The sequence below is a fragment of the Manis pentadactyla genome, chromosome 2 (genome assembly GCF_030020395.1).
Source record: "Manis pentadactyla isolate mManPen7 chromosome 2, mManPen7.hap1, whole genome shotgun sequence".
Lineage (NCBI taxonomy): Eukaryota > Metazoa > Chordata > Mammalia > Pholidota > Manidae > Manis > Manis pentadactyla.
Window position 1 is genome coordinate 210,280,167 of NC_080020.1, and position 14,575 is coordinate 210,294,741.

Genomic DNA, 14,575 nt, shown 5'->3' on the forward strand with positions numbered 1-14,575 from the left:
TGCAGCACTCCAGTTTGAAAAAGACAGATGCACCCCTATGTTTATCTCTGCACTATTTACAATAGCCAAGAAATGGAAGGAACCTAAATGTCCATCAGTAGATGAATGGATAAAGAAGATGTGGTACATATACACAATGGAATATTACTCAGCCATAAGAAAAAAACAGATCCTACCATTTGCAACAACATGGATGGAGCTAGAGGGTATTATGCTCAGTGAAATAAGCCAGGCAGAGAAAGACAAGCACCAAATGATTTCACTCATATGTGGAGTATAAGAACAAAGGAAAACTGAAGGAACAAAACAGCAGCAGAATCACAGAACCCAAGAAAGGACTAACAGTTACCAAAGGGAAAGGGACTGGGGAGGATGGGTGGGAAGGGAGGGATAAGGGCAGGGAAAAAGAAAGGGGGCATTACGATTAGCATGTATAGTGTGGGGGTGGGCACGGGGAGGGCTTTGCAACACAGAGAAGACAAGTAGTGATTTTACAGTGTCTTACTACGCTGATCGACAGTGACTGTGAAGGGGTATGTGGGGGGGACTTGGTGAAGAGGGGAACCTAGTAAACATAATGTTCATGTAATTGTAGATTAATGATACCAAAAAAAAAAAAAAAAAAAAAAAAAAGAGAAATACCATTTGACCCAGGAATTCCACTTCTAGGAATTTACCCAAACGAAACAAGATCTCAGATTCAGAGAGACATATGCACCCCTATGTTTATCACAGCACTATTTATAATAGCCAAGATATGGAAGCAACCTAAGTGTCCATCAGTTGATGAATGGATAAAGAAGATGTGGTACATATACACAATGGACTATTATTCAGCCATAAGAAAGAAAGAAATCCTACCATATGCAACAACATGGATGGAGCTGGAGGATATTGTGCTCAATGAAATAAGCCAGGTGGAGAAAGACAAGTACTAAATGATTTCACTCATTTGTGGAGTATAACAACTAATCAAAAGTGAAGGAATAAAACAGCAGCAGACTCACAGACTCCAAAATGGGACTAGCGGGTAGCAAAGGGGAGGGGTGGGAGAGGGCGGATGGGGAGGGAGGGAGAAGGGGATTTAGGGGTATTATGATTGGCACACATGATGTGTGTGGGGGGGGATCATGGGTAAGACAGTGTAGCACAGAGAAGGCAAATAGTGACTCTGTGGCATGTCACTACACTGATGGACAGTGACTGCAATGGGGTATGGGTGGGACACGATAATATAGGTGAATGTAGTAATCATGTTGTTGTTTCATGTGAAGCCTTCGTAAGAGAGTATGTCAATAATACCTTAATAAATAAAAAAAGAATGAACCTTAAAAAAAGTAAAAATTAAAAATAGAACACAATTTATTCTTAAAATGAATGGTATACAATATTTTTCCCCAAATAATTCGGAATATGAAATGTCATAAAGTGTTATTAAATATATATATTTTTTAATGGAGTAAGCTTTTTAATATATTTGCCCTGATTAGGAATTAGAGAACAGAAATGCTAAGCTCTATTCTTGCATTACTCTGGAACTAAGTTAATAGAATAAAGGAGGATCATCAGGGAAATCTTCCAAGTACTTTGACAGAATATAACTAATGGGCTAATTCTTAATCCTTTATTAAAGCACATTTAGAAGGACCTAAAGTTGTCCTTTATTTTTATAAGTCATGTATATAGCATAGAAAGACAAAGGTGGACTTGAGCTTATCTGTAATTCACATTAACCCCTCCCACCAATAGATTAAAACAAAGATATTTAAATAAATTATAACACTAAATTAAAACCACCTACGAGGGCAAATACTGTCATTAGACACAATGATAACTTTTGATTTTGTGTTCATACAATTTTAAATACATGGAAAAGCATCAATGCTACACTGTTATTAGCAATTATGCGATAATTTTATCAAGAACTTACTAAGTGCAAGGTCCTGGGATAGGCTGTTTGGGTTAAATGATAAATAGGAAACTGTATCTGTCTTCAAGGAGTTTATACCCTAGGGAAAAGGGGAAGACCTATAAACAGTATCACACAGGTCTGTGCACTACAGGGTTTAAAATAGAAGTGCCACAATCTTTACTTAACAAATCTTTCAGAAAGAAAAAGGAATTTTTACTTCATTTCTCATAGAAACTATCACCAAATATGCACAATTTGAAACTAATTTAAGAAAAAAGTGTTGAAAGCTTACTTTATTACATAGTACATATAACACTGATTCCTGAATCGATAGTTTAAATAATTCGTGGTACAAGCAGGTGTTTAAATCTTTAATTTATTAGAACACATTTCAATAGCATTATTTTAAAATGTAAAATGAGATCTAAAGAAACAAAGATTAAAATTTTAACTTACCAAACTGCAATTTCTTCATAACAGCCACATATTTTTCTTCAACTGATTTCAATACTGATAAAGGTTTTGGTTTCACAGCCATCTTCTTTGAATATTCACCTAGCTTTTTTTCTGTTATTTAATATTTCAAGATAAATAATATAAGTATATATTTTAGAAGATTAAAATAAAAAACAATGAACTTCTAGAGTTCAAATTAGAATTCCAAAAAATTATCAAACTCTTCACAGGTATCTTCCTCCTGTACCACTTTAAGAGTAAAAGACTTCCTTCTATTTCACAAACATAACTAGTAGGGCTTTACTTATCAATTAATCAAGCTTAAATTTTGAAAATATTAGGTTTCACCCATTCAGACAAAAATAGAAGTGAAACAATAAATAATGCAAAATCATTTATATTTTCTATTGCTAATACATGAAAATACCAATTTTAATGAAACTTGCCTGCACAGTCCTAACTACTACTTTCTATCTAATATAATGGCATTTCTAAGTTTCATAATGTTCAACAGCAAGGAAAGAGAGATTTATGATGCATGCTGTCAGCCTACTGAATTTAGTCTTAGCAATCAAATAAATATTTTAAAGTTAGAGACTAGTTATAATTAACTTGAAAACCGGACACAGAACTAAAGTTTTGGGTAAATTAACTTGCTTGAAAACCATTAACACAGAGGAAGAAGAAGGCAGTTTTCAGTAAGTAAATAAAACATCTTGGATCAAAAGAAAAGTAGCATAAAAGGAATAGATTGTACCTTGATTTGCTTGCTGCAAACTGGTAGTGGCTGCATAAACAATCTCGGCAGTCTTTTGGATATCTGGTACCAAGAGAGTAAGTCCTTCTGGTTCTTGGTCAGATGCATCTGGTTTTACTCCTGTTTTAACATTTTCCCTTTTAGATCTGAAAAATTTTTTAATATGGAGAAAAATGCAAAGAAAATTAAGATTTTAAGATTGAAAAATAAGTACCTCCGAACATCAGTAACAGTGGTTAAAATCAAAACAGTAGGATATATAGTTGGATATTTGACATACACAGGATATATATCAAGGATAGTTTAAATTAGATTCATTGTTGCTTTTGAAGCCATAGGATAACACCCACAATAATAAAGTTTTGGGTAGGTTTTCCCTTCAAATGCAAAAACAGACAACAGATAAACATTGTAGAAATGTCATACAGTAAAAGACCCAGATACCTGATATGTAATTGGATCTACACCTATAAAGACACACTTAGAGTTATTATAAGTACCTAGAAGAAGAGAAATCACTTCTGTATCTCAAAGTGATAGATTATCTTCTGTCTTCTAAGACTTGGGAATTAAAGAACCATGTGTAGCTTATGTAGTTTTTAATTTGAATACTATTTATTTGATACTATTTCATTCAGAGTATTTTAATTTTCAAGGGATAAAAAAAGAAATATTCCAGAGTAAAACACAGGTTAACTACTAGGTATGTTAATACTTTGGAACTTTATTTAAACACTAAGTTTTAGGGCATAATCACTTTAAAGATATTCCCTATTTAGCATCTAAAATGTACCCAACCTATGTCAAATTGTGTATCATAATAGGATGTATTACAGCAAGGTTTCAGTGTATAAGGCATCAGAAAGTTTAATTTTTCTAGATAAATGCAGTAGTATTTTATTTCAAGATTCACTGAAAATAACAATTAAAAATCAATCTCCTTTTTTCTATTTCAACTCTTAGCATTTTATTCACAAAATAAACATTACGCTACTACTTAGACACTAAAAAATCTACATCTTTGTTAAATCACTAAATAATTTAAAACAAACTGAAATCACATATAAATAAAGGTGTTTAAAATATTCATGCTAAGGTAAAATCTAAACTACCTATCACTTATTTTTCTAGCTGTGTACCTACCAACAAAAGGACCTGGCTATTATATTAAAACAGAATTTCACGAAGTGGGTATGGAGCCTGAGAGAACTATTTTAGACTAACAGAAGGTAGAAGAGTTCTTAATAAAGTAATATTATTATGTTATCTATGTACAAATGAACTGTTCTTTATCACAAAGACAAATAACTGCTCAGAAGCAATTCAGGGTTTAGGTAAACAAAAAGAGGTAAATTAAGAGGAGTCACTCAGGTAAGTTGCAAGGGTAAATGGGTAAAGCATTACACATGTGTTTTGAATTGGTTCCCATAGTACGTGAAAAAATTAGAACCCACAGATATTTTTAACTATAAGGCATATACTACCTCACCTGGTATGGTGATTTAACTGAAGACTTAATATATTGTCACTGGATTATTTATTGCCTTTTCTCCTAGCTCTCTTCTAATCTTCCCTGAGGTATAAGAAGTCACAGAGAACACATTCAACTTCCCCATCACTTGGTAGATGTTATACTGTATTAATATTTCAGTCATCAACTTCTCGGTGTATACATGCATATGAACATATATGTTTGCATATGTAAGTAAGGAGAATATAGTGAACAAATGCTTACAACCGAGTATCATTTTTACTGCTAGAATCAAATAAGATATTGCACCTTTTATACTATGAATTAAGAGTTGAATCTATAGTACAATAGTCTGACAATTTACTTAATAAAGGTATGCTTTTGACAACAGACAAGCTCAAATTCTCAACTTGTGCATTTACCAATAGCTAGTCACAATCAGTGTCAAACGCTAAGAGCCAAGAAAAGTGCTTAAGTTGCTTGACAGTACCCCCTTTGAACTGTACCCTACCAGTCATAAATGATTTTCTCTCTAATAACCAGGGTCACTATTACTTAATAAGAAAACAACAGTAAATAGTTTGAGAAAACAGAAGAGTTATGGTTACTGCTATAATAAAACAAAAATGGTTTCCTAAAATCTATCATTAATAAATTGATCCATTGTACTCTTTATAAAGATTTCACTTTAAAAAACACATCTTACTAATAAGCAGAAAAAGAAGATATGGAATGAAGCTTATTTTTCCAGAATTAGGGTATTTTCTTCTTAATGCAACAAGAACTTCTGGCATGGGCAGAAAACTGCATCAATGCAATTTAGACCAAGTTACCACTGGAAAACTACTTATTCTAAATTTCAAGTCCTATTCATGAATACCAATTACCTAATTCCAGTTTTTAAAAGATGATTAGTAGGAGAAATGCCTATTATTAGAATATTACAAGTAGTTAGCATGATAAACTTCATATGCTTTTTTTATCACAAAATAAAAAATTTTTGAAAATAGTGCAAAAATCCACAGAAGTTTTAAAAATATTATTTCTTACACCAAATTCATGGAAGAAATGATCATATACATCTCATATTGAAGACAATGGTTGAATCATACAGCAGATATCTTGTGAATCTTTACATCAGGATACAATGAAAAATTTTAATGTGGATGGTCTTTTTGACAATAATGTACAGGAAAAAAAGGGATGATCTCCAAAAAGTGAGAGAACTTAAAAAATATAAAGAACAAAAACACTACCTGCCTAATGATACTACAACTAGTCATTGTCTGACATTAAACTATAGCCAGTAAGTAGTCTCTTTTCTATTAAAGTTGCAGGTTATTGTCAACCCATATGTAGGCCCAGCTCATGAAAAAAGGCCATACCTTAGCTCACATCCTGAAGTCTGTGTGAAAAGCTATTTGAGTTCAAGGCACCTAGCTGGAAGTAGGTCTTTGAGACTGAAAATGGATCCAACATGGTAAAAGCAATCAGCGACGGCCGCTACCATGGTATCCGCTGCTTTGTGCAAACGTTGAATCTGGTTGTGATCACTGCCCTGAAGAAATACGAGGAATCAACTGAAGTTTCTACTATTGCACAGAATTATCTGCAAACAATTTCCGCTATGCTGCGAATTCCAACTGAACAGCTAACAAATTAACCAAACTTTGGCTCTGTGACATATACTCTGAACTAGGATGTGAGCAAAATGGGCAAATCTCTCTAGTGAAAACAGTATTTTTAAAAAACCCCAATACCCATAACTCAACATCCAGTTATATAGGACTGCCTCTGCTAATACTATCACCCACATTAGTCTGATATTTGTAAGACTATATACAAAACATCAGTATTATGTTCTTTTATAATCTATACACAAAACAGCTTAATATAGCTATTTTCTTGGTAGAACATTTGGAAAGACCACTTCAATCCTCTGTGCTAATTCTAAAGTCAAAAGTATCACACAGTTGAAATAAACATTTAAACAGCAGAGCCATGTAGAAGTAACCTGAAAACAACATGCTGAAATTTCCAGATTCAGAACTTGCAAGAATTAGCATCTTAGAGTTAAGACTCTAAAACTATAAGAGAATGAACTTCTACATTTATCTGTAAATAATGTGTCACATCATATTCCATAGTTCTAAAGCTCTTTGCCAGGGATTATAGTTTAAAACAAATGAAGATTAAGAGCAAGCAGAAAGATATTTTTTAAATACTACTGTGGAGAATTATTTTTCTAATGTCTCCAGAAAATATGAAAATAATTATTGAAATGCACCAGTAACTGGGGCAAAGCTCTCTGTAAGAGGAATCCTGTCCATAATTAGTTGAAAGCTTAGTTTTTGACTCTAGATTCCTCTGTTATTAAACTCTTTCCAAGTGGAAGTACCATTGTAGTTTTCAATATGATTTAAATCAAAGTTGAAAATAAAATCTTCATTGTCTTGGGAAGCAGAAATAAAAGCAAAACTTGGAGAAGAAAATATTAAAAACTTTTTTTAATTCAAAAAATAAAAACCTGATTTCTAGATTACAGAAAAACAATAATTTTCAGATCAAAATAAACATCACAAGACCTAACAAAGGTACTGTGTGCTATTATGGAATGGAGTTGCCACAAATAATATGCTTCACCAAGGGACAATCCGACTGAGGCAAAGAACAGGTATTAAAATAAATGTTGGCATCACTATCTCCATCATCAAGTCAAAGGGTTAATAAACAGCTGAACTTGTTCAAGGTTATAAAAAAAAAAAATCCAAAAAATACATGAGGTTACAATAAATGCTTCTTGGCTAAGAAATAAGGCATTTCTCATTTTGTAGATTTGAGAGGCAAAGGATAAAGAGAAGAAACTAGGAAATATTTTTCCAAAGAAAAAGAAGTTGGAGGGTTGGAACTTAAATTTTCTCTAAAATAAGAGAGTTTGATAGAAAATATGCCTTTAAAGAAGGTCAACTAATCTTATTGCTTAAATAAAATAATTGTATATCTCTGTAAGAAAGTTCAGTTATTTTAAAATATGATGAACTTCTTTGCATCAGGAAGATGCTTTACACTCACAGAGACATTTGTGTCACATCCTTATTAGCAATTAAGACTATTTGATTGATAGCAAGTCCTTCTTTAAAATTTTTGGTGAAATTACCAAATACTAAATACACAAAATATTATTTTTTCCCCCTGGAGTTCAGTAGGAAAAGTCTGTAAGGAATATCAAAGACAAAATAACTGTCTTTGTTCCTGCTCCAAGGAAGTTATCAAGAGTCATACTTCCTCAAAAGAGAAATCAAACTTGTATGGCTGTACTTTGACTCATTTTGAGATAACAGAGTTGGAACGGCCAACGGGAGGTGGAATTTCACCAGTCTGAAGCTGAAGGGGTCACATCTTCACTGTGTGATTACTTTGTAGGCAACAGAATGAATTTTCACACTAAAAAACTGCATTTCAACTCAAGTGGAAAAGATACCTACATAAAAGCTTCAAGTCTTATGATATGCATGCCACAAATCCCTTTATTAATGGAGGTAACTGCAAGCTGCTTTCAAGGTCTTTCTTTTTAAGAGCCTAAAGTAAAATGTTGATCAATAACTGATTGTAAGTAGGGAAGAGTGTTTTGGCTTATTCTTTAAATATCAAGATTGCTATATAAACTCTTTAATTTCTTCTTGACAGTTAAAGGCACTAATTAGAAATATAAAGTACAAATTAAAACCACAATGAGATATCACCTCACAACAGTTAGGATGGCCACCATCCAAAAGACAAACAACAAATGTTGGCGAGGTTGTGGAGAAAGGGGAACTTTCCTACACTGCTGGTGGGAATGTAAACTAGTTCAACCATTGTGGAAAGCGGTATGGAGGTTTTCCTCAAAAAACTCAAAATAGAAATACCATTTGACCCAGGAATTCCACTTCTAGGAATTTACCCTAAGAATGCAGCAGCCCAGTTTGAAAAAGACATATGCACCCCATGTTTATCACAGCACTGTTTACAATAGCCAAGAAATGGAAGCAACCTAAGTGTCCATCAGTAAATGAATGGATAAAGAAGATGTGGTACATATACACAATGGAATATTATTCAGCTATAAGAAGAAAACAAATCCTACCATTTGCAACAACATGGATGGAGCTAGAGGGTATTATGCTCAGTGAAATAAGCCAGGCGGAGAAAGACAAGTATCAAATGATTTCACTCATCTGTGGAGTATAAGAACAAAGAAAAAAACTGAAGGAACAAAACAGCAGCAGACTCACAGAACCCAAGTATGGACTAACAGTTACAAAAGGGAAAGGGACTGGGGAGTGTGGGTGGGTAGAGAGGGTAAAGGGGAAAAAGGGGCATTACGATTAGCACACATAATGTAGGGGGTGGGCAGGCACGGGGAAGGCAGTATAACACAGAGAAGACAAGTACTGGTTCTATAACATCTTACTATGCTGATGGACAGTGACTGTAATGGGGTATGTGGTGGGGACTTGATAATGGGGGGAATCTAGTAACCACAATGTTGCTCATGTAATTGCATATTAATGATACCAAAAGAAAAAAAATTATTGACACAGACATTCTAATAATATATGTATATATTAAGTACATTAAGATAGCAATAAAATTTAAGAGATGTAAAATGATACAATGTATAAAGGGCTGGGGAGAAGCTACTTCTCGCAACATAGAGAAAATAATTTTATCAATAACACATTGGCCTAATCTATGCAACTGAATACCAAATCAGTTCCAAAAGACAGTAGGGGAAAAATACATACATTAATAACTAATAAATTTTTGAAGAAATTGGTTTTATTAATTCTTTTGAGCAAGAAAAACACCAAATGGGTAAAGGACACTTACTCCTCAATTAAGAGAGAATTATAAAGTTGCTAACTATTCACGTACTAAATAGACCAAAAAAAACCAGTGAAGCTTAGTTTACTTTACTAACCCTAGTAATTATTACTTATGTACAACTCAAATACTATGCATACCTAATGAAATATGCTGCCTTTTAATATCCTGTCATAGTGCTAATTTTAAAACTCTTCAAAATGAAAAAGGGTAAGAGAAAGTATCAGAAAAACTATGAATCTGCACTATTGCATATAGTTTTTTATAATTATCAAAAGCAAGTTTTTCAATGAAAAAATAATTTTACTTTACTGTATCATCCTTAAAAATACTTTTAAATATACAAAGCCAGCTCAAAAACTCAGGTTTGTTTCTAAGTTCCCCCATTAATAATTACTTATTGATGCACAAATCGAACTGTTCTTTTGAAGCTAATTCAGTGGATAAATATACTTGATTGGGGCATTGGGAGATCTGAGCTCTCAACATAGCTCTGCCACTAAGAATCAGAGAACCTGGAACAAATCACAACATTATGGACCCTGTTTTCCTCATCTATAAAAACAGGCATCTGAACTACCTGAACTCTAAAAAAATAGTCCCTTACAGCTCTAAAAACCTACAGATATTATTGGACAGGTTATTTATTCTGATGTGCCCAGAAAGATTAGTTACAAACTAAATCTTACCTAGTAAGAGACTTCAAATTCAGCAATTAAGATTGCTTGAGATTTTGCCTGAGAAAAATGAAGACACTGGAAATTGTCTGGAAATATAAAGTTCATATAATTTGATAAAGAAAATCATTCTACACTGATATGTTATGCTGAAGTAGAAGTGTTAATTTATAATTTTATGAGTTTTTTTCTTGTTAATCATTTAAATAATAGAATAGATTCTATTTTGGCACTTGATCAGTGTTTTCAGGAACCTGCTGAGGCTCAAATCTAGCCATTTTAAAAGCATGAAACCTCAGTAGTCAATGAACTTATTTTGATAAGAGGTAGCGATGGTATATAAAAATAGAAGTATCTGGACTGTGGGTCAATTGACTTGTCTGTTTTTATATACTGTTTTCGATAGTGAACATCACAGGCATCAGGAGATTGGGGAGCTAAGCCCTAGATTAATTACACATTAGTGAAGTTTTTAATGTTAAACTTTAAGCAATAGTTTCATTCTCTGTCAAACAAGGATAATACTTTCTTGCTTGCTACATAAAGCAGGAAAAACTAATGATACACATCTAAGAATTTTTGAAACTATATCCTACACAAAAGTCAAGGTTACATACAGTATTACTACCTCTCTATATTTTTATATAGCAATATGTCACTATATGTCTATTATAACTTATCTACAATTTAAGGCAGTTGGGTTTATTCTCAAGAAACAAGAAGGCAAATCAATAAAAGCACAGAGGCTGGAATGTAAACACTATACTAGTCAAAGTTACTTCAAATTGGCAGAGCAAAAGGAATGGCAGGATACTTTTGTCTCCTATATTCCAAGGTCATCATTCTGACAGTTATGAACATTTCATTCTCACAAGATTTTGATCCCTCATAATTTTAAGTGGTAGTGACCTTGGACTAATTAACATCTAATCACAGGCTGTCTCTGACACAAGTGTAACACTGTTCACACCTCATATACATTCTTTACTCCTACTACTTTTGATGTCAGGCTCTCTTGTTCTTGGATGTGCTTTCTCTGTCTCTCTACCTCTCTCTTTTTGGCCCCTAGAAAATTATTTCTTCCCACTGCATGAAGGCTTAAAAATAAAAAGTATTAAACATAAAAGTCATTAAAACATAAAACCAAAGAAAAAAACCAGAAATAAGACCTCCTGGATAAATAAATGAGAAACTGGTACATTTTTTTCTGCATAAGGCAAGACATAAAAGGGTAAATATTGGTATACTGAGAGCATCTGAAAAATGGAACATGTATAGTAATAAAAGTTTTCAAACACCAGCCAAGGGAGTGAACTTCACTTAGAACATTAAGTCCCTCGTGGATGAATGTTAAACCTTTGTTCTTCCAAAATGCTTAGTATGGCAGTAGACAAGCAAAAGAAATAAGAATAGCTTTTTATTATTTTGGAAGTCCTTTGACCTTTCTATTGAAGGGATATACTAAGATGACTTTTGAACAATTTCTTGGAAATAAAGTGCTTAATATTTTTGAGATAAACACAGTTAAATAGAATTTTTATGGTTTAAACAACTATTTCCCCATTTTTATTCAAACTGTTGTAAAAAGGTCAATTAAAAAAGAAGAATTTCCTGATAATAGCATCCTGAAATGCTCCAATTCTGTTTAGGTTTTACATGATAGCCTAAGTAGAAAAATTCATTACATTTAACACTACAGTTAAGCTATGCTTTCAAAACCCTATAAAACAATGTACAAAACATATCATATTCATCTCAAAAAACTGATTTCTGTAGTAATCCTGATAATTATCTTTATCTTATTTGTTTCAAACAATCAAAAACCAGATGCTTTTTGTAAAATTTAAATGTTAAATTTTCTATTTTGTACTAATACACTTTTGTCTAGCCTCTTGTGCTTCCTAAAGGAATGATAGCCATAATTTATCTTAATCTAAATTCTTACTAATAATCAGCCAATAGCAATATTAATCAGTTTGTCTATGTTAACTGTTAGACTCACATTAACTCTATGCAGTTACAACAACTTATAAATCTTGAAAGGACATACTAGGAGAGGTGATGGACAGTAAAAATATGGAATCATGAAAAAGTGAATTCTAAAATGTTATCATCTTTAAGAAGCTCTTAATGCAGTTTGTACAGTAAATATTTAATAAGTGCCTAACAAACTGACAACTTTTAAACTATAGACTAAGTCATAGTAAGTCACCCCTGTTGCCACCTTGCCAAGTTCAACAGATTCATTTACCAGATAAGTTAGGAAAGATGAACATAATAAACTAGAAGTACATTCATTCCTTGAGTAGCACTCTGGTACACTAAGTACCAACCCCATCAGAATACTGTAATTATCTGTCACCAAACTATCTTCACCCATAGCAGAGAATCATTTTAATTTGTAAGGTATAATTATAATTGAGGGAAATTTGAAACATGCCTTAGAGTCTATCATTACAAAAATTAAAAATTGAAAGCATACTTTTCACATATGTGTGTGTATTGACATATACATGCAAATATAATTTTATAGCTTATGTAATATATTATTATATAAAGTAGCAACAACTCAATAATTATATAACAGGTACAAAAGACATTCCCATGGTGGTGTGCCACTGTGTCAGCTCTAGTTCCTCCTCTAAGCAGTCATTCTGACAGAAGCCTCTGGATGAGTAGAAAGCTTGGTAAAATGGCGGTAGCATTGATTCTACCTGGACTACTCCCCCTGGCAGAACCCCTAAATGGGAGTATGGGGTAGCAGACAACACAACTGATAACATCTTCTATATACTCCTTCACCCAAGAACTACTTCAGTTACCCTTTAATAAAATACAAGTACTCCCTTGAAAGGCTAAAGGGTCATTTTCTTCTTTGTATAAATTATAATAATCCATACTCAGGAAAGTACTCTGAAATAAAAGGTTTGTCTTGAAGAGAAGGACAAAATGCTGGATCAGCAGGACAGACCTGGCTAGAAAGTGCTTCCACTAGACAAGAGGGCCAAAAGAAGGCAATGGGTATCTTAGAAAACAGCCAAGTGAAAAAATTAAAAGGAAGAGGAGCATGTTAAGTCAAAAACCAGATGCTTTTTGTAAAATTCTTAAGGCGATGATGAGAACCACAATACCACTCTAAATTCTAACCACATTTAAAAATAAAAGCTAGGCCAGTTTGGCTGTCTGCTAATTTTAGTTTCTCCCGATTACACACAGATAAAAAAGGGGAGAAAATGAGATAGTTAATGAACATCTTTCCATTTCTTCTCCTTTTTCTATTTTTTTAGTTTATGTTTGCAAAATGACTCTATTTTCAGAGGACTTGAAGATATATCCTGTTAGTGTTTCCCAAAGTGTGAGAAGATTATGAAGTGGTAATTAGATATGGTATTATATAACTGAATCATATCTTAAGAAAACTAGTCCCTTTCCAATGAAAAGGAAAGTCTCAAAAGTCTTTGGTAATTGTCTAGCTTTTGCTAAATCTTCCTTTCTAAAACAGAAAACAGATACAGAGTCAGAGACTACTTTTATTTTAGCTTATTCACTTTTATAGTTATCTTCTATTTATGGCAAATAATACTGGTTTTTCTGGTATGGTAGTAAGTTAAGTTTTCTTTTTAAATGTATGTTAAAAAAAAGTTACAAGACCTAAAGAAAGACTCTACCAATAGAGTAGGTGGTATAAGATCTGAAAATTCTTCCTCATAAAGGCTGAAGCTCTGTGTACCCTGACAAAGAATTTCTACCAGGGAAATTTCCTTCAGTCATGAAAATTGTTTGGCTTATTTGATCAGATCAATAAAATCCTATTATTATATGAGCACTCTTTTTAAATTTAGATAAAGTCTAGAATAATGTAAACAAAAGCTTCAGAAATTTCTATCTATAACCTACTTAATGTGTTGTACAAATTTTCCGCATCTACAACTTTATCTGGATGACAGCTCTAAGGGAACAACAGCACAATGTCAGAACATGTATGTAGTTTCACCCAGTCATTCCTGAGCCTTAATGTAAAAGAAGAGTCTCTGCTAAGGACTCTGAGCCTTTGTCAAGCCAACAGATAAGTTTTTTGCCTAACGAGGTCAACAAAATAGTAGTATTAGTTTTAGAAAACTACCTGGGATTACAGACTTCAGATTCTTATGTGAGCAAAGGAAATCATGCTCCCAAGACATCTGTGGGAGAGCAGGTGCACTCTGCTGAAGGATAGATACGCAGTTGCCACGATTAACTTACAGGCAGAATAATGCAGTCAGTAAGTGATTTAAGGCCTGAGTTACATGACTGCTTTTTTAAGTCAAACATCTGGAACACAGAATATATTTCAACCCAGGAACTAACTTCCTATTAAATCCATAGTATAAGAGCAAGAATGCTAATGACCTCAAATCCTCAGTCCCCAGAAATGGCAGAACTGGAAGAAGACATAC

General features: G+C 33.1%; 1 protein-coding gene across 19 annotated transcripts in view; it reads right to left on the bottom strand.

Annotated features, from left to right (window-relative positions):
- The window catches only part of BIRC6 (baculoviral IAP repeat containing 6), a 285,292-nt gene that overhangs the window by 39,408 nt on the left and 231,309 nt on the right, over positions 1–14,575 (bottom strand). For 14 of the 19 annotated variants that reach the window (XM_036931659.2, XM_057497290.1, XM_036931657.2 and 11 more), the window contains 2 exons: positions 3,126–3,271; positions 2,369–2,479 (listed from right to left, as the gene is read on the bottom strand). In XM_036931659.2, coding sequence (XP_036787554.2) covers positions 2,369–2,479; positions 3,126–3,271 — 257 coding nt within the window. Of the gene's footprint in view, positions 1–2,368; positions 2,480–3,125; positions 3,272–4,074; positions 4,699–5,981; positions 6,155–8,715; positions 8,814–14,575 lie in introns of those variants that run through there. The other 5 variants (XR_008995888.1, XR_005033811.2, XR_008995886.1 and 2 more) reach the window with 4 other exon arrangements.